Raw genomic sequence first — 18,578 nt, forward strand, 5'->3', positions numbered from 1 at the left:
AACCACAAATATGAGATGACAGTATAAAATCAAAGTACATTTACAAAAAATAAATCATATTCAAGATGTTGTAGTTCAGAAGAGCAACAATTTCTGGTGCATTTTGAAATAAAGGGTTAAAAGGTAAATTTAGAGATGGTCCAAGATGAAAGCACTTGCATTCTTATTCATGAGTATCTGAACACCTTAAGTATTTCAATTCTGAAGTACCACAGAATTTCTTTCCATATCTGGAGGAAAAAAGTAAAAAAAAAAAAAATCAAAATCAGTGACTCACTGTGAACAAAAAATAATTCACTGAATGCTTCAGTTCTTACTACAGTATCTAATTTTGATTCTGCCTGTGTTCAACACAACGAGAAAGAGCAGGATCAAAACACTGCGAGATCTCCCCACAGCTGGAGCCTGCTCTAGTGCAAAAGACCAAAGGCCCAAGTACAACTAGTCAGGATAGCACAGACATTAGATATGCTATTTTCCCTAATTAAATTCACTGGGCTGCTGCACTGACAGAGTGGGAGGGGAAGCAAAATGTAAAAGAAGTCAATGGTGCTGCACCAGGCAACTCGGAGGGAAATGAGCAATGCCAGCAAGGAAATGACAGCAGGTCCTCAGGAGAGCTCTTGCACTGCACATCACACTTTAAAACTGATAAATCAATCGCACATGCACCTTTAAAAGGCAGGAAAGCTTGAAGGATTCTTAGAGGGTGTTGACTTCTCCTCTCCACCAACATTATTCTAACTCCATAAAACAAGGTGATAAATTCCAGTGTCACAATTTTTATCGCTTTCATTTATACCACCTATTAAATGCTTCAAAAAATATTTTTAGCAGGACTAATATTAACACGATCATAGTGCCAAGTCACAAATACACACATTGAAAACCAAAAAAAAAAAAAAAAAAGAAAAAAAAAAGGTCAGTCTAGTTTTGAATGGCTATGGTCAAAAAAAAAAATCTAAACAAACAAATATCTACTGGCTGCCCTGAGAAAAACCCCTGCTTACATAACCACCACACAGTTTCCTTGGCATAAAATACCACACCACTTTTTTTTCCAGAAAATATCCATCCATATACATATTTAGCAAACATAATGAATGGGGACAACTTACAAACAGCACACAACAGAATATCCAGGCATCTCTTTTCAAATAAAGCATTTTACAATGTTCAAAGAGGTCACTTAGGAAAAAAACAATGGTTCTAAGCCAAAAATATTCACCTGCTCCTGTCACACGGAAGCTCCTTTGCAACTGCTCTTGCTCTTATAGTCCAAAGCAGCAGGTAACCTTCTTAACAGATTCTTCTGGTTTGTTGAAGGGGTTTTGTGTTTGGTTTTCTTTTTTTTTTGGTTGGGGTTGTTTTCTCCCCTCCTCTAGTATTTAAAGAGGAGAGTACTTCACTAAAGCACCTCCTCTGGCTTTTGTAAGAGACTGACCTTGTTTGACAAGGCTGGAGTTAAATGCCCCAAACCAGCTCTTGTTCAGAATGAGAGCTGCTACAGCACTTGATCTCTGAGCCACTTCTCATTAGGCTCTGGAAAACAACAGAGCAGCTCTTGGGAGACAAAAAGATATGTAAACATGGAAACTGGGCTTCAGTCACAGGTGGAGGAGTCCCAAATACCAGCTCTGGAGTTTATTGGTGAACGCCAAACGATCTTATTTACCCTGATCAGGATAAAACAGCAAGACATCATTCCTGAAACCCGCAGCAACAGCACTCCTGGATGCAACAGCTGCACTCCCACCTTTGGAGATCTGCTTCATTCATACACTGAAATTCCCTCAGAGTGCCACAGTGCCCCCTTAGGTACAAATGCATCCACAGGATGTGCTCTGTAACATGGCAGTTCCTTTTTTTTGTTTGAACACAGTGCTATAATTTGTCTGACATAGCACAGCCTTTTACCCTACACATATGAATAAACAAGCGCCGTGTTTCTCTTGGGGCAGCGAGGCTGGTTAAATGAATCAGAAAACCCTGAAAATATTGCCTACCCTCAGTCCATCAGCTACTGGACAATTATTCAAGGCCCAGCTGTAAGAAAAACAGATGGTGAGTGAGCATTAGTACCGTGGACTTCTTTGCACTCATGCAGCCATAAGCAGGGGTTGTACGTTCTCACACGAAAATTGCCATGAAATAGCAGAGAGAGGAAAAAAAATTGTGCAAAGACTCCAATTTATAAGATAACAGATGCTTAAAATTTACAAGAACTAAAGTCAGATTAACTGATTTTACAGGAGAGCCACAGAGTGAGCACACTATAAATAGACCAGGCAAAGAAAGGCAAGTGTTCTCATGATTGGTTTAAACAGTGTCACCATAAAACATCAGTTATTGAATTCAACTGACATACCTGAACCTTTGAAGAGTCACTGAAGTATTAAATGCAAAAAGTAGATACTTAGAACTGTAACTGCAATGGTGGCATTCAGCAATTGATGTGCTTTTGCTCTATTAAAAAGAAAAGTTAAACTGTATCCGGGAATTGTTTGAATTGTTCATCCATTCAATTCTTTACACAATTTTAGCACAAAGATAATCTGTTCTAATCCTTATTCCATTATTGATACTATTGACTACATCAATTGAAAATGCTACCAAATAAATCAACGTTGAATTAAGCCATGAAGAAAGAACGTGATAAAAAGTCTTTCAGGCTCCTATAAATCATCAGATCCAGAAGCATGACATAAGTAACTGAGAGGGGAATTCAGCTTTTCTCCATAGCCATAATGCTTAAGGCCCAAATGAAATTACACTAATTTACCATGTAAGCAGTAATGGAATAGCTGGGCTAGAGATGGAGGTTTTGTTGGTTTCTGCTTTGTTTTCATGGTGGATTCTTTGCATCATTGATATGAGAGCTGTACCATGAACTACTTTGTTAAAGACAGAAAAGGTTGATATTGAAGTTTCAGTTCAATTGTTTTCGATCTGTGAATGTCCACTATGAGCAATTGCTCCATTTAAGAGGAATTACCCTTTGTACAAACCACTTCACTATTTAAAACAAAGCACATCTATCATCATTAAACAGAAAAAAACACCCCAAAAACCAAACAATTTTAAAAGAATGACAGCAGCATTGTACACCATGACATGGAATATTCCGTGATGTTTCAAAACAACAGTTTCTTCTGTCACTTGACTTGGAAAACCCCAACACAGTAACAAGAAAAACAGAACACAGGAAAACATCAGTTAACAGAGCTAAGACTCCATTAGTATACCCCAAATCCCGATTTACCAGTGGTCAACATTTTGCTGCAAAAATTACTTCAGGCCAGCATTTGACGTAAACTTGTGGTCAGAAATTGGGTTTTGCACTGATGTGTCATATTAAGGAGCAGAAGAGAAAACAGATGCATGCAGCTGTTTCTAACCCCATGAAATATTACCAAAAGAGTGCACTACAAATGCAACTTCCCTTCTCCTGTACCTTTAAATATTGACACTGAGGAGAATTCTCACCCAAATGCATCCAGACTGTCCCAGCTGACCCTGTCCTTACAGTGACGCAGTGAAAAGTTCCAAGGCAAAACCCCACGTTCTCCCTCTGCTCACTGCTGCCACTGACACAGCCACTCTGGTTTTGATCTTCTTTGAAAAGTCACTCTGGATTCCCATAGTTAGAACCATCTTATCAAGAAAACGTCCACGTAATTTCAGACCATTTCAAACAGTTAACTCAGAAGCATTCTTGAGTTTCTGTTGGCTTTTTCCAGCGAATATCTTATCAAGAGTTAATCTATAACATGACCTAGGCCTCTGTCCTTGATTTATATTCAACTTTATTTTCAAAAAAATTTTAGGTAAAGCATCCTCCATGCATAAACTGTTTTAAAAAAATTAGTTCCTCACTTCACTCTTAAAACATTATACACGTGTGTAAAGTGAAAGATATCAAAGCAAATACTCAAGTTTCTACCCCTGGAAAAAGTAGTGGAGCACTTCTGTATTACACTGTGGAAAGCAGTTTATCCATTTATCCTTAACGAATTGCCCAAGCCATGTCACTTGCACAAATAAATAATGGATAATTTTTAATGACTACCCAAACACAGATTTTCCCAAATTATTAATTCACCTCCACAGAAAACCAGCGTTCTTGTGGCTACGTGGATAAATAAATATCTTGTGACAATGATTGGCTTGCCCACCTTGAGAAGAGTGTAATGCCTTTCACAGTCTTTCAAGAAAGGCATACCTCCCATTGTAAAACTTACACGTGACAGAATACCAATGTGGATACACAAAAATAAGAATAATTATCTTCGTAAGTTCTAAATATACAGTAAAGTTTAACAACTGAGAGCTCAGCTGTAATACAGATGTCTGAGTTCATTTTAATTGAGGTACAAGTGAGCAGATATAGCTCAAGTGCAATTTTTGGAGAGGAAAAAAAAATACTTGATAGTTTTGCATAATATCTATTTGCTCCTGGTCACAGGTTGCACAGGCAGGGGGGATTCACCAGTTATTAAGTTGCCACATAAAGGTTTTATGTTACCTCTATTTAAGATCGACAGACAACTTGATAGAGAGAGAAAAACATTTACAGTTTCACTGAAATAGTGATATTTGCACTAAACAAACAAACCAAGTATTTTTGTTGGTTTGCCCTAGACTATTAGATAGAGGAAAAATAGAAAACAAATCCAAGTAGATTACCATGGTAAAAGTTTATTAATGTTTTGTTCAAAAATAACCAACTTCTTATTCCTTTAGTGTTTAAAACCAGAACCATGTTATATTGGCTTTGCAGGTGATGCCAACTCAGTCCTCTCTGCCTGGATAATTTTGAGATAAAATAGCATTGTTTCTAAAGAAATACTTAACCAAATGCATAAAATAAGAGATCACATCTGAATTAAGAATATAATTATCCGACTCTCTAGGAATTCAGAATAACTAAAATGCCAACCAGCAACCAAAAGAAGCAACAAGCAACAGAATTTTGAACCCTCCACAATTTTCATCACAAATTTACCAGACTTTTCAACCTATTATATAATTGTGATTAGTACAGGCAGGATGATTCTAAACTGACAATAGGATTAAGGAGATGAGAAAGCAAACACTTTAAAAAAATACTTTCAGTGTGGCAGTTAATCCACTTAAAGAGTTAAAAATTATCCGCTAGATATAGCGCTTTGTAAAGTGCATTAGCAATCACTTCTCATCTCTCTCTCTCTCCCTCAGATGGAATAGATGCAATTGAATTCCCTGTTTTAAAGTATTCATTAGAGTTGCACAGTTTCTTAAACCTTAAAGCAGTGCCATGCTGTAGATGTGTTTGCATAATGATACTGCAATATCTCACTGAGGAAGGTTATCAGAGCACCCAACCTCATCTTTATGTTATCCTTTAGCAGCTCCTTGTGTGGCCATGTTGACCTCTCACCTGAATCCCCATTTTTCCTTTCAAAAGCCCTATCTTTAACATACAGATTATTCTTTGACAAACTCAAAACAACAAATCCAGGACAAAACACAGGAGTACATTTTGTATGTAACCACTAAGTGCACAAGTCACACTGGATCATTAGAGCTGATCTATAAATGCCATTCCCAGAACAGATCCAGGATACAGAGCTACCAAGAACATACATTTTAGCTATGGCATGCAAATTACTGAAATTTAAATACATCATATTTATCTGATGCAAATTTTAATTGCAGACATATGAAACCCTCCCACATACATGGATAATCTAGGGCGCATGCAAGGATCTGTTATCCTGCACTCCTAAGCTGAAAGTCAGAAATGGTTTATACTACACTACAGGAGAAAAAAATAAAAACCTACAGAAGGATTTATGCCCTGAAAATACTGGAGGCTCTCTTCTTTCAGCAGTAACAGAAAAACAAACGTCCTCGAATATAAATAAGCTTTAAATCTGTTTTATCTATTCTCTAAGAACAAAAAGAAATACCATACAACGTGTTTCAGGCATTTGTGAATGCAGAAATAAAGTTAGAGACTTTCAGGGAAGTCAATATGCACAGAAACTGTTGTAGTGGAAGTTGAAAGAAATGCCCCTATTTGTTACAGTAGGCACAAGAATATTTTTTTCCTCCAGAAGTTTCAACAGAAGTAACAGAATAAACAGGATTAATCATTTTTGCATGACAACATATTTCTGTCTTGGCTCTACATACTTACTAGATGACTCTGTAATGGTGGATTCAGTCATAAAACAGAGTAAGATACAAAGATGATTCCAAAATACTAGTTTTAAAAAAAATGTACTATTATCCAGTTATTTCACATTATAGCAGAGCAGGAGGGGTACCAAATATTAAATAATTTAGGAAGAGAGAGTGGGAGGAAATACTTTAAAAAAAATCCTCTAAGCAAAAAAAAAATTAGATTAATTTTTTAAAAAACAATTTAAAATTGAATAGAAATTGGTATTGTTTTGCTGATACCCAAACATTTTTTTGAAACCCAGTCCAATATACTTCAGCGATAGAAATATTCTGCACAGATATATCTTTATAAATCATCATTTTCCCTGTGAACTAAAAATCAGCTTGGCTTTAACCAGCAGCACGTTTTAACACGGACTTAAAATTCCTGTCTTCAAAGAAGGCTTAAACAAAATTGCCATTGGGCACATTTACATTAGAAGTATAATTTATGCCTGCAAGTGAATAAAGAGCAGTCCTTTATGGCTGAAACTCTGCTACAGCATCCACGAGAAACGCAGGCACAGTACTGTGTTAAATATCTGTAATCATCACGCTGCAAAAAAAAAATAATAAAAAAATAAAACAAACCAACACCGAAATACCAAAAGATCTGCGAAGGCTCGATGCTCTGTTAAAAACATATTTTCTACTCACTCTCACATTCTCAAGTGCAGGCACAACACTCCGCTCCACACGGTGGGAGACATTTATACAGTCTATTCACACACACACACACAAAAAAAAAATACCTCCTCGACTGCAAATCCCCCAAACGACGCCGACAAAGCAAGCACTGCGAGGAAAAGGGAAAGTTAAGCAAACTTACCTGCTGTAAGTACATAAAAGTCAAGGCACAGGAGAGCTGGGGACACATGCCCACATTCGGCAGTGCCACGCAGGTTGCACCCGTAAGGGGATGCTGCATGGTGTTGCTCTGAAGTCTACGTAGAACAAGTGAGGGGGCTTGCATGCAAGCACGTTTACCCTATCTTGTCACTACGGGTTGGTTGTTTTTTTTTTCTTTTTTTTTTTTTTTCCTCCCTTTTTTGATTATTTAAATAAGAAACGGTGTCGCTCGAATGCCTCTCCTCTCCCCGGCGCTAAAGCCCCTACATTCGTTTGTCAGCTAAGGCAACTTGGTAGGTTTAAACTAGGGATTTTTAACAGAGAGGAAAAAAAGAAGACACAGCCTGCAGCCTATTGATGAGCAAATGGAACTTCCTCAATGACAGAGAGCTGAAGCTTGTCTCACAACAGTAGCTGCTGACTAGGAGAGAGAGAGAGAGAGACTCAGTGAGGCTCAGTCGGCTGGTGCTGATGCTGCACAGCTTCTCATTTGTCAAATGGGTCCTAGGGCAGGGTCTTTACCACTCACCAAAATTCAAATACTGCATTTTAAAAATCCCTGGAGAGGATAGGAAAGGAGAGAAAGTGAGCGTGCTCCATCGCAGGCATCCATGAGATCTGGGCAATTAGTGTCATTGCCCAGCTGGGACTGAATGCCTGTTATGATTCTGCACGCACACAGACACACTCACACACTTCCCCCCTCCCAGGACACCTGACTGGAAAAGGGCTTCCCCCTTCTAAGAACACAAGTCTGAAGCACAAAGTAGGAAAGGGAAAGAATCTTGGCTAGTCAAGAGGATTCCAGCAAACACACGGCGCTATCAGCAAGCGAGCTTTTTTAAAGACACAAATTAATTTTACATCTACATTTCATTCGCTCTCCAGCTTCCCAGAGAAGCCTATAAAAGCATTTCAGTGAAACTGTGCAGGAGCTGTGTAACCACTGCAGCAGAAACACTGAGAATGAAATAGAATTCTATGGCATACTGTGTCTACTTCACTGGGGGGGAGGGGGAGCACCCTTGGATAAAGATTGGATCTTAAAATTGGTCTAAAGCCCATCTCATCTAAAATTACAAATTTATTTGACAGCTAGTCAATCTATTATCAAGGACTGCCCTATCAGGTTACATGGAAAAATTACATTTGCAATTTTCAGAATTTAATGTTTACTTTCTACTTTGAGAATGATACCTCAAAATTAGTATTCCACTCTGGCCAGCTTTTTATTCACCCCCCCCCCCCCCCCCCCTTTATTTTATGGAGTAATAATTATTCATTAGTAGATCTAGTTAGTCTTTATGTAATAAAGTAAGATGTGACCTGCAAATCAAATAATTTATACTACAGCTTGTCCTTGAGGTCCTATATTACAGGTCTTTTTTTTTTTCCTGAGATACAACTCAAGTATAACAGAAGATATTACTATTTTTAATTAGAATTTGACAAATGAATTAATTATTAATTCTCCAGGAAAGAAGGTCAAACCTCAAAGAACTACCTGAGGTTTTTGGAGGGGTTCCTTCTTTTAAAAGGACTCTGAAGTAGATTTGAAAATCATCTATTTTACAGGATACATAATTCGCACAAAAACACATCTGAGACCAGGAGTTGAATGCTAACAACAATAAGCAAATAACCCACACACAAGAAAAGTCTATTTCATCAACAGCATGACTGGTTTGATATAAGATCTACCCGTAAAAACAAATAATGGTCCCCGCTTAACTGGAAACAGAATCAAAACACGTCACTGCAACTCAGGTGCTACAGTAAAAAAAAATCATTTCTTTTTCATCCTGCATGTGCACACATACCTGCACCCACACAAGCCTCAGAGACTGATTTAGATCCACAAAGTCTTCTCCATGCAAAGCTGAACATTTCCCAGCAGAATCAGTTATTACGTAATTTTCTTTCTCAAAAGCAGTCAATGCAACAAAACCAAGGTACTCATAAGTCAGTAATCAACACCAAAGCAATCATGCACAAACTTACAATAAAGAAATTGGGTTTGGCTTAGGAAACACCCATGCTGTTGCAGTTTTTTCATGGATTCATCTACTAGAACAGCCCAGATTATTTAATCACAAAAAAAAAAAAAAATCACAAAAAACAAAACACAACAACCCCAAGCAAAAATCCCAAACCACCAACCAAAAAACCTCTCATGTCACAGAGCAAGAGCGAGTGAGGAGGAGGAGAAATGAACCCTCTCTGTGCCCTTTCTCCTTTTTTTCATTCTATCTCTGTGCTTTAAGCAGTCTCCTGTTCTGACAGGAGTATGTCATGCCTTTCTTCATTCTTTTTCTTTTTTTTTTTTTCTAGCCCAGAAAGGCTGTTATTCTGCAAATGCCCTAAGCTGAGAGAAGTTTCCCCTCAGTTCAGTTTCATATGAAATACCATAAATAATACATGGCACTTTAATGAGACCTTATCAGCATGTTTAATGAAAAACAAATACGTTATGTAAGGTAACCAACTGCTTCTACATTATGTCAAAATCAAAGGCAGCATGTTTCCTAGCCAAACAGTTTGGAACTATATAAGTCTATCTAATTTCCCAAAGTGAGGTTCTGGAACATGGTGATGGTCAAGCAAAGCTTCTTCTGTCTGTTGCACTATTTTACAGCTAAAAGGACATCCATAAAACAGATTAAATTCTTAAAAGCAGTGTGTTGAACAATTACTTCAAGAGAATTTAGCACTGTCAATGTAGCTAACAGGCATTGTAAAAGTGAATTTCTCATTGGCCTTTTATCCTTAATTTTCACCCAATTCCAAGTCAGAAAAACATGACCCACAAATACTACGGATTCCTGACATTTACATAATTATGTTATTAAAACAAGAACAGCGATATCTTAACTATCCAAATCATCTATACACAGAGAAACAATAAACATACATAATTCAGCAGTGTAAGAGACCTAAAAAAGAAACACAATTCTTTAGCCTGATATATGCTCCTTCAAGAGATGCAGGGGAAAGTCATTACCAATTTTCATCCCTTCCAAGGATAACTTGTCATTATGTCCAAATAGAAAAAAAGGTAACAAAGTGTGTTTTATTTTTATAAATATAAAATCAATGTCTCTTCTTTAAAGCCATTTCCTTGTTTACACACACTTTTGTCCCTAACCCAGCCCATTAATCACCCCCGGAGTCCCAGTTATGGCTATATATACCCTAAGTGCCACCACAGCTGTGCCAAAGGGACACGAATGCCTGTGCACAGCCTGACCTTCCCTGCCCCAGCACGGGGACAGAGTCCCTGTAACAGCACCAGGCACTCCCACAGACAGCACAGACCTCTGAGACATCTCATCTGCAAATCACTAACAACTCCATTTCCCCTTCATTCTGCCACAACCAGAGTGTGCTGCTCAAAGGCCACTTCAGCTTCAGCACATGGCACTTCCCACCATCCCTCTGCCCTCTTGGGTCAGCAACTGAACTCACCCCACACTCGACTCCTAGTATGATCAAGTATGTATCAATTAACAACAAATTCCAACATTTCACAATAATAATAATAATAATGCCAACCATCTACACTGCCCACATCAGCCCCTGTGGGAGTTCCTAGAAACATTTTAGGAGATAAAACCTTCATCTAGACTACCAATGGATCCATCTGAGATGCAATGCCTGCTACACCACCATGAGAGGCAACACTCCCTCCCCTCCAGCCTCTTTGGGTTGGCCATGCCATGGCTCATTGCACAGACAGAGAAACTGCAGACAGGCACCTCCTCCCCACATTCATCCGGAGCACCATTTGAAAAATGCCACCAGCAAAGCCTGGACCAACCTCGAATACGCAAATAAAAAGCAGAGAAGCTCTGAAACAAAGCAAAAAGGACCGACAGCACTTCTCACACAGCTGACTTAATGCATCTGTTTATTCAACATAACACTTTTTATTTAAAATCAACCACTCCATTTGTTGTGACCTGGTAGTCAACCTCAACTTTTGCATTTCCAGACCTTTGACCTGGAAGTTTTCCTTTGGAATCACCACAGCAGACTGTCTGACATTCAAATCATTTCCATCAAGGAAAGGAAGGCTGGCTCTGAAATGCATCACCTGCACCACCACACACCATTTTACACCTCAAACTCTTCTCAATAGTAGCCTGAATTAAGAAGTTCACACACAGAGGAGGCATGCAGTATTCCAAAGCATTGTGTGCCTCCAGACAGCAAGTGTTAGAAAAAAAAAAAATCATGACTGCATATTAAATGCTCCATGTGAAGAATGTAGTTTCTTCTCGACTTTATAAAGTGGTTGATGCGATACAAAAATAATTCAGGCAAGTGGCACAGAATCTCATAGCAGAGCAGTTCTTTCTCTAAACCCTCCTTATCTAACACCACATGAAAAAATAGCTCCCAGGACTGGAAAGCAGGAAAAGTAGTTTATTAGAAAACTGAATATAGCAGTGATGTATTTTGATAAATTACCATCAATTATCAATATCTCTGCCTGTATTTCACATGGTATTCTATTTTCTGTAGCTACACTATATCTTTTTAAAACAAAGTGGGGAAACATAACAGATTTTTTACTTTAATAATCTGTATTGTCAAAAAATATTAAATAAAAGGGCTCTCCTCTGTTCTTGTAAACTAAAAGGCAACACCTCATCCTTCCAGTGGTATTTTCCTGTCATGACACTCCCTATTTCTAATAAGTTAAGATTTCTCCTCTGTCCTGCAGCAGGTTTTTGCACAAAGATCAGGACATTACAGAGGCTCAGACAAGTAAGAATCACTAATTTTCTGTTTCTATTAAACACAGTGTTATTACATCCATTGACTTCACACCCAATCTCTCCAAAGCCTCTGCAGCACAGCGTTTTAACCCCTTCAGCACCACTCAACAAGCGTTCAGCACCAACTCTACATTTTTCACAACAGAATCAGCCACATTTCCATCAATGTGCTCAGGGTGGGGGGAAGACAACAAAATAAATAAAAATATTTAGAGTGAGGGGCAGTTCCGAGCAGGATGAGTGCGTTCCCTGGCAGGGGTGATGTCCCCGCTTTGGGGACACTCTGTAGGGCTGGAGACAAGGCTGCTCCGGGCCCTGGGGGCGGATCGGGAGCGCTCCCGCTCCGCCGTTCCGGGCGCTCCATCTAGCGGAGACAGCGCTCATACCGGGACACGGATCCTACCGGGGGACAGGGCTCATACCGGGGGACAGCGCTCATACCGGGGGACAGCGCTCATACCGGGGGACAGCGCTCATACCGGGGGACAGGGCTCTGCTGGGGGACAGGGCTCATACCGGGACACGGATCCTACCGGGGGACACGGCTCATACCGGGGGACAGGGCTCTGCTGGGGGACAGGGCTCATACCGGGACACGGATCCTACCGGGGGACAGCGCTCATACCGGGGAACAGCGCTCATACCGGGACACGGAGCGGGCCGGGGGACACGGAGCGGGCCGGGGACACGGCTCATACCGGGGGACAGGGCTCTGCTGGGGGACAGCGCTCATACCGGGACACGGATCCTACCGGGGGACAGGGCTCATACCGGGACACGGAGCGGGCCGGGAATGGGGCTGTGCTGGCGGACATGGATCATCCCGGGGAGCGGAGCTCATGCCGTGGGGGACGGCTCTTGCCGGGCAACGGGGCTCTGCTGGGGAATGGGGCTCTTCTGAGGGACACGGCTCATGCCAGGGAACGGGGCTTTACCGGGGGACACGGCCCATGCCGGGGGACGGGGCTCTGCCGGGGGACCCGGCTCATACCGGGGCTCTGCTGGGGAACATGATCGTGGCAGGGGACGGGGCTCCTGCCCGGGCAACGAGGCTCTGCTGGGGGACACGGCTCATACCGGGGAATGGGGCTTTACCGGGGACACGGCCCATGCCGGGGAACGGGGCTCCTGCCGTGGGGGGCGGCTCCTGCCAGGGCTCTGGGGCTCCGGCCAGGGGGGACACGGCTCATGCCGCCAGAACGGGGCTCTGAGCCCTGGGGGACGGGGCTCTGCTGGGGGACACGGCTTTTGCTCGCCCTGGGACACTGACAGCATTCCCTGCGGACACCGCCGCCCCCACAGCGCGGTCCCGAGCGCTCTAATCTCCTTAGGGATGGCCCCTGCTCTCCTGTCTGCCCTCCCTGCCCGGCGGTGCCCGGGCTCGCTGTGCGGACACGGACACGGGGAGGCGGCGGGGCAGGAGCGGGAGGTTTGGGGATGCTGCTCGCCCGGTGGTACAGGGAGCACGGCCAGGACTAAGGTGTGCAGCGGGCAATGAGTGCAGCAACACTGGTTTGGTAAAGTTCAGGATGATGTGCCAGTCCATGGTCAGGAAAAAAAAAAAAAAAAAAAAAAAAAAAAAAAGAAAAAAAAAAAAACAACAACGAACGAACAAACAAACAAAACTCAAACCCAAATAAAATAAAATAATAAAAACACACACACAAAAAAAAAAAAAAAAAAAAAAAAAAAAAAAGGTGTCACACTCCACACCACTGAGCTTTTTTTTTTTTTTTCCCCTCAGCTACTAACTAGACCCTGAAAATTCATCTACAATATTTTCTCAAGTAGCTTTATCTAAACTGTCACCTCCAAATTCAGGAAGCGGGGACATAGGCAGACCCCAAAAAAAGATGAAACGGAAATTGGTGCAGCAAAAATCCTCTCTGACCTACCTCAGCACAAAGGGAGTGCAGCACTAGGACATTTCATGGAGAGAAGCACAGGGTGCTCACACCCCACATGAATTATTGTCACAACATCAAATCAACTCTTACAAACATTTCAAAGCGATTCTTCAGGTCTGACACATTGGTACAAGCCTGCAGCACAAAGGGACCCCTTCAACACAGGTGTCCAGCTTAATAATTAGCATTTAGCCTATTCTTTATATCAAAATAATTACCATTTAGCTTATTCTTTATATCACAATCTCAGAAACACAAGTGTGCTCCATGTAGTCCTGCCCTATAAGGTTTTTCCCCAATTCCAGATGAGAAGACATGATAATATTACTCTTAGAAAATTAACTCAATGAAATTTAAAAACTCATGATTTTTTTTTTATTTTTAAGTGACCTAAAAAAATTAAGGAATGTTAACCACAGAAAACTGTGTGCGCCTTGTGAAGCTCCAGTCCATAGAATGGGAGGGATAGAAACTACTTAGAAAAGGAATGTACAGCTGGACCTGAAGTGACAAAGCCAACTTTTCCCACTTGTGGCAGTTTGTCAAGTATCAGATGGGAGAAAGAGAGAATATTCAACAGTAAAGTCATACTGTGCACATTTCACTTAAATTTGTTTTATACCAAGTTTTGTTTTCTTATTTTATATAGACACACGTTACTTGCAGTACTACACTCTCTATTTTGTTCACATATAAAATACTTATTTTAAACTCACACAAATTCATTAATCCACAGACGTTTGCCCCATTTATTTTGGGTTTTTTTTCTCTCCATAATTTGTACCACCACATCTCACACTTTTATAAATTCACAAGGAAAGAATTGAACTTTGAGGACAAGATAAGCTGCAGGAGCACATAACTGTAGAGTTTGTTTCCATGTAACACTAATAAAAGTTAAAACAACCAAAGTGCCATCAACTGTAATTGTAAGAATACATAGTAGGGCAGCATAAACACATCTTGATCAAGATTTTTTAAATGAAATATTATTAATGTCTTAAAAATTAAAAGGATGTCAAATCTCAGAAGGAGAATAAGTTATAGATTAATTATGCTGTTATGTAAAGGTTGCCCCTTTTTTCTGAAGGAATTAAACTAACTGGACATCAGCACAGTTTCCTTCTACAGTGAAACCACTTTTATTATTCTGTCCACACCTGGACAACCCCTCATATATTCTGAATCTAAGCCCACCATACTTAGTCCTCAATGCTGGACTCATTTTAATGTATAATGATGGATAATGACATGCTCATGTATTGAACCAAGAAATCCTCTCTGTCTCCACTTCCCCTGTCCTTTACTGTCCACTCCAGAGTATGGGATCCCTCCAGTACAATGAAGGATTCCTCTGCAGCTCCCTCAAGGACTTTGTTTATCATCATCTACCAGCAAAACTCAAAATATTCCTCATCATTTTTGCCCTACCCCATACCATGGCCTAAGTCACTTCCAAATTTAGCTCAATGACTCCATCATCTCTAATTCTTTCTTTTGGCTTTCAATCCAAATTTTAACTCAAACTTTGAATTCTTATGACCAAGACAGGTTCTAGTTAAATACCCAGCTTCACCCACAGAGATAAAGATCTGACTCAGGAGAACTAAAATTGAGGGTTTTGTAGCTTTAAGCTTCAGTTTATACAGAAGCACTACCAAGGCAGGCACATAAACATTTCTCAAAACCCTATTCCAGAAGAAAGATATCAGATGCCATGACCCAATCTCACTCTTGTGCCAGAATCTAGGAGGAAAAGGTTGGTTTGTTTTGTTTTTAACTTAAGAACTTTGGCTCTCAAACTCTTACAGTATGACAAACACAGGCATGGAAGGAGTTTTACATATAAAATTGATACAAATCTGCCTGTAAAGGGTTGTTTAGCTTGAGATAGGGACAGAAGTACTGTGTGAGAAGGTCCAATTTTATACACAGAGTCAATATTGGCTCCTTGCTTTTTCTCCTGGTTTATCCACCAATTTTGAATTAAGCAGTTGCTTTTTTTCCTAACTGCATTTTCCCCTCAATCCTCCAGGGATCCTGTCCTTTCCATATTACATTTCCACTTGTTTCATTAGTGTAACCTCTTTCTGTTCATGAGTCCAGCATCAGCTCCCTCCTCTCTTCACACTCTAATTGGTCTTTTCTTTCATCTTTTCCTACTTCAATTGATAAGGTGTCACACTCCACACCACTGAGCCTTTTTTTTTTTTTCTCCTCAGCTACTAACTAGAGTCTGAAAATTCATCTACAATATTTTCTCAAAGCTGTTTGCTTTCATCAACACTAATCAGCTCTCCCTTGTTATGGTGGTCATCCTTCTCCTCCTACCTGTCATCCCTTCCCCAGTGCAATGAAATCCACACTGGAAACGCTGAATTCACTCTCATGTTCCCCTCTGCTGCTTTTTGGCACTGTTTAACTATTTCAGCATAAAGTTCACATTTCTCATCCTCCAGGATTCAGGCCATCCAAGACTCAGCATTAGATTCTAATCCTTTTGAGCACAGAGATTACCTGACATTCCTCAGTTTCTCTAAGACCCCTCTCAGTGTTCTGTGTCACAAACCTATGACCAGACTCCTCCACCCAAACAACATTTCACTCTGGATGGGACCTTCACCTCCCTTGCCAAGGGATTTCCAGGAGACAGAGCTCAGCACACAGTGCCTGTGCAGGACAGAATGTACAGAAGGCTCTGCTGAGTGTTTTGCACCAGAAATGGGCTGGGCGCACTGCAGAGCAGCAGGTTTACTGCAGGAGCTCCTCACTGTGAGCACAACAAGCAACACCTGCACACCAGCCAACTTCCCTCTGACTACCAAGAGTTTCCCAATTATGACAAACACAAAAGCCTTCACAACAAGAAAACCCCATTTAGACCTGATTTAACTCTCCAAGCCAATATTTTGTAGCTTCACCAACCAATCCCAATTTTTCTTCTGGGAAAGGCTTCCACATGGACATCCCAAGAGCACAAAAGGAGCAGAAACATTTCTCATATTAGGCCAAACAGGTAAGTTAAAGCTAGCAAGGGGAAGTACGTGCCCTCCTCTTCAGCCAGAGCCTGGACATGTTTCTACAAATAGTAGGTCTCCAAAACTTATGGTCAATTTCTGCTCAAAAAATGCAGAAAAAATACATCAAACAGATAAAATTGTTCATTAGCAAATACTGTATTTAAACTAAGGCACAGAGAATTGACAAGCTTCAACTTATGTGTTTTTGTAGTGGAGCAATACAAAGCCAAGACTTTAAAACTTACTTCCCTTAAAGTTCAAAGTTCAGGAAAATATATCTATAGCCATAAAACACCCATATTAAATAAAGAGCACAATTCTGGACAGGTCCTGTGCAGCATTACAGAGATAATCAGCATTTAAAATCAGGTAAATTGTAAAACTACTCACATACCTGTTGTTCCTCTCAGCCCAGCACCAGTTCTGACTCCCCCAAACCTTTGATCAGCTCTGACCCCCCGGGCTCCTCCCAGCACAGGTGTCAGTGGTGATGGGGATTGCTCTGCTGCAGGACACTCATTGGCATCAGCTGGGAATTGCAGCCAGGCCACCCAACTGCCACCCAACTGCCACCAGGTGCCACCATCAGGCCCCAGTCAGCACAAGCCACCTCAACCTCACACAAGAGGTTCCACCTCTGATTGCACATCTCATTTAGTGGCTCCCTCTTATAGAAAGGGAACCCCAAAGCCACAGAGCTTCCCTCCCTGTGCACATAAATCCTTTTCTGCTCCAGGGACAGTCTTGATCAAGGTGCAGCACAGATTTCACAGGGTCATTATGTGCATTATAGATGCAGTTTTATCACTGGATTTTGAATTTTTACTTGAAGCCAGTATTATTGGTACAAAAACTGCATTTCCTAATTCTGATAAGAAACATTTCTGGGGTGCTGCAATCTTACCTATCAAGAAAAAGCTAAAATATCAAATCTTGGATCTGTCTTCACCGGAATAATAGTTAAGAGCAAAATTCAATGCAAGGGCTCACCAGTAATCTCCAACTTGAGGATCACACAGATAAACAAAGCAGCAGGGAAAAAAACAAAACAAAACAAAAAAAAAAACCAAAACCAAAAAAAAAAAAAAAAAAACCAAAAAAAAAAAATAAAATAAAAAAAAAAAAAAAACCACCACCAGCTAGACTACAAATAACAGACAGTAAAATACCTGTAGCATTGTTTCACCCTCCATTTACCATGGGCCAAACTGGCTGGAGCTGGTGGAAGTCCTGAGCATTGGGTGAGGGCAGTCTCAGAACACAAAACACCTGCAGTGCTGCAGAGAAGGGAGCAGGAACATTTCCCTCAAGAATTTACTGATGCCTTTCAAGTTAAACTACACTGTGAGTTTATCACTGAATCTAATGTTATCATTTTCTACAATAAAATAGTGAATAATGCTAAAAGAAGGGCAGTTGGATAATCACTTACACCTGATACACACCACTGATCCTCAAAAAAATATCTCTAGATTTAAACTCAAAGTGTGCTTTCTGCTCATTCTTACTTAAATATTTCAGTAAGTCAATATGATTTTCAAGACTGAAAATAACACGGAAAGAAATACATTTGAAACAAGCAAACTTTAACAATCTTATTTACCCAAATCTTGCCGAAGTAATTCGATTGCCATAAAATACTTAGTCAAGGAGCTAGACAGCCTTGCTGCATAATTCATCAGTCATTTTAATCCTGTTGATGAGTATCAGGTTCTCTACAGAAATGCTTTTAAAGAGTGCTTAAGAAAAATCATTGTTAGTTAGGGAATTATGAGATGTATTACTAACAGATAAAACAATCCAGCAAAACCCAC

At 40.5% G+C, this 18,578-nt stretch overlaps 1 protein-coding gene across 16 annotated transcripts in view; it reads right to left on the minus strand.

Moving 5' to 3' along the window:
• RBFOX1 (RNA binding fox-1 homolog 1) overlaps positions 1-18,578 on the minus strand; it is a 1,119,155-nt gene that overhangs the window by 253,082 nt on the left and 847,495 nt on the right. For 4 of the 16 annotated variants that reach the window (XM_083872237.1, XM_083872238.1, XM_083872232.1 and 1 more), the window contains exon 1: positions 7,037-7,437. The exons of the other annotated variants lie outside the window; for them this stretch is intronic. In XM_083872237.1, the coding sequence (XP_083728363.1) occupies positions 7,037-7,180 (144 nt within the window). In that variant the 5' untranslated portion in view covers positions 7,181-7,437. Of the gene's footprint in view, positions 1-7,036; positions 7,438-18,578 lie in introns of those variants that run through there. 16 annotated transcript variants of the gene reach the window in all.

The sequence above is a fragment of the Zosterops lateralis genome, assembly GCF_965231275.1.
Source record: "Zosterops lateralis genome assembly, chromosome: 15".
Taxonomy (NCBI): domain Eukaryota; kingdom Metazoa; phylum Chordata; class Aves; order Passeriformes; family Zosteropidae; genus Zosterops; species Zosterops lateralis.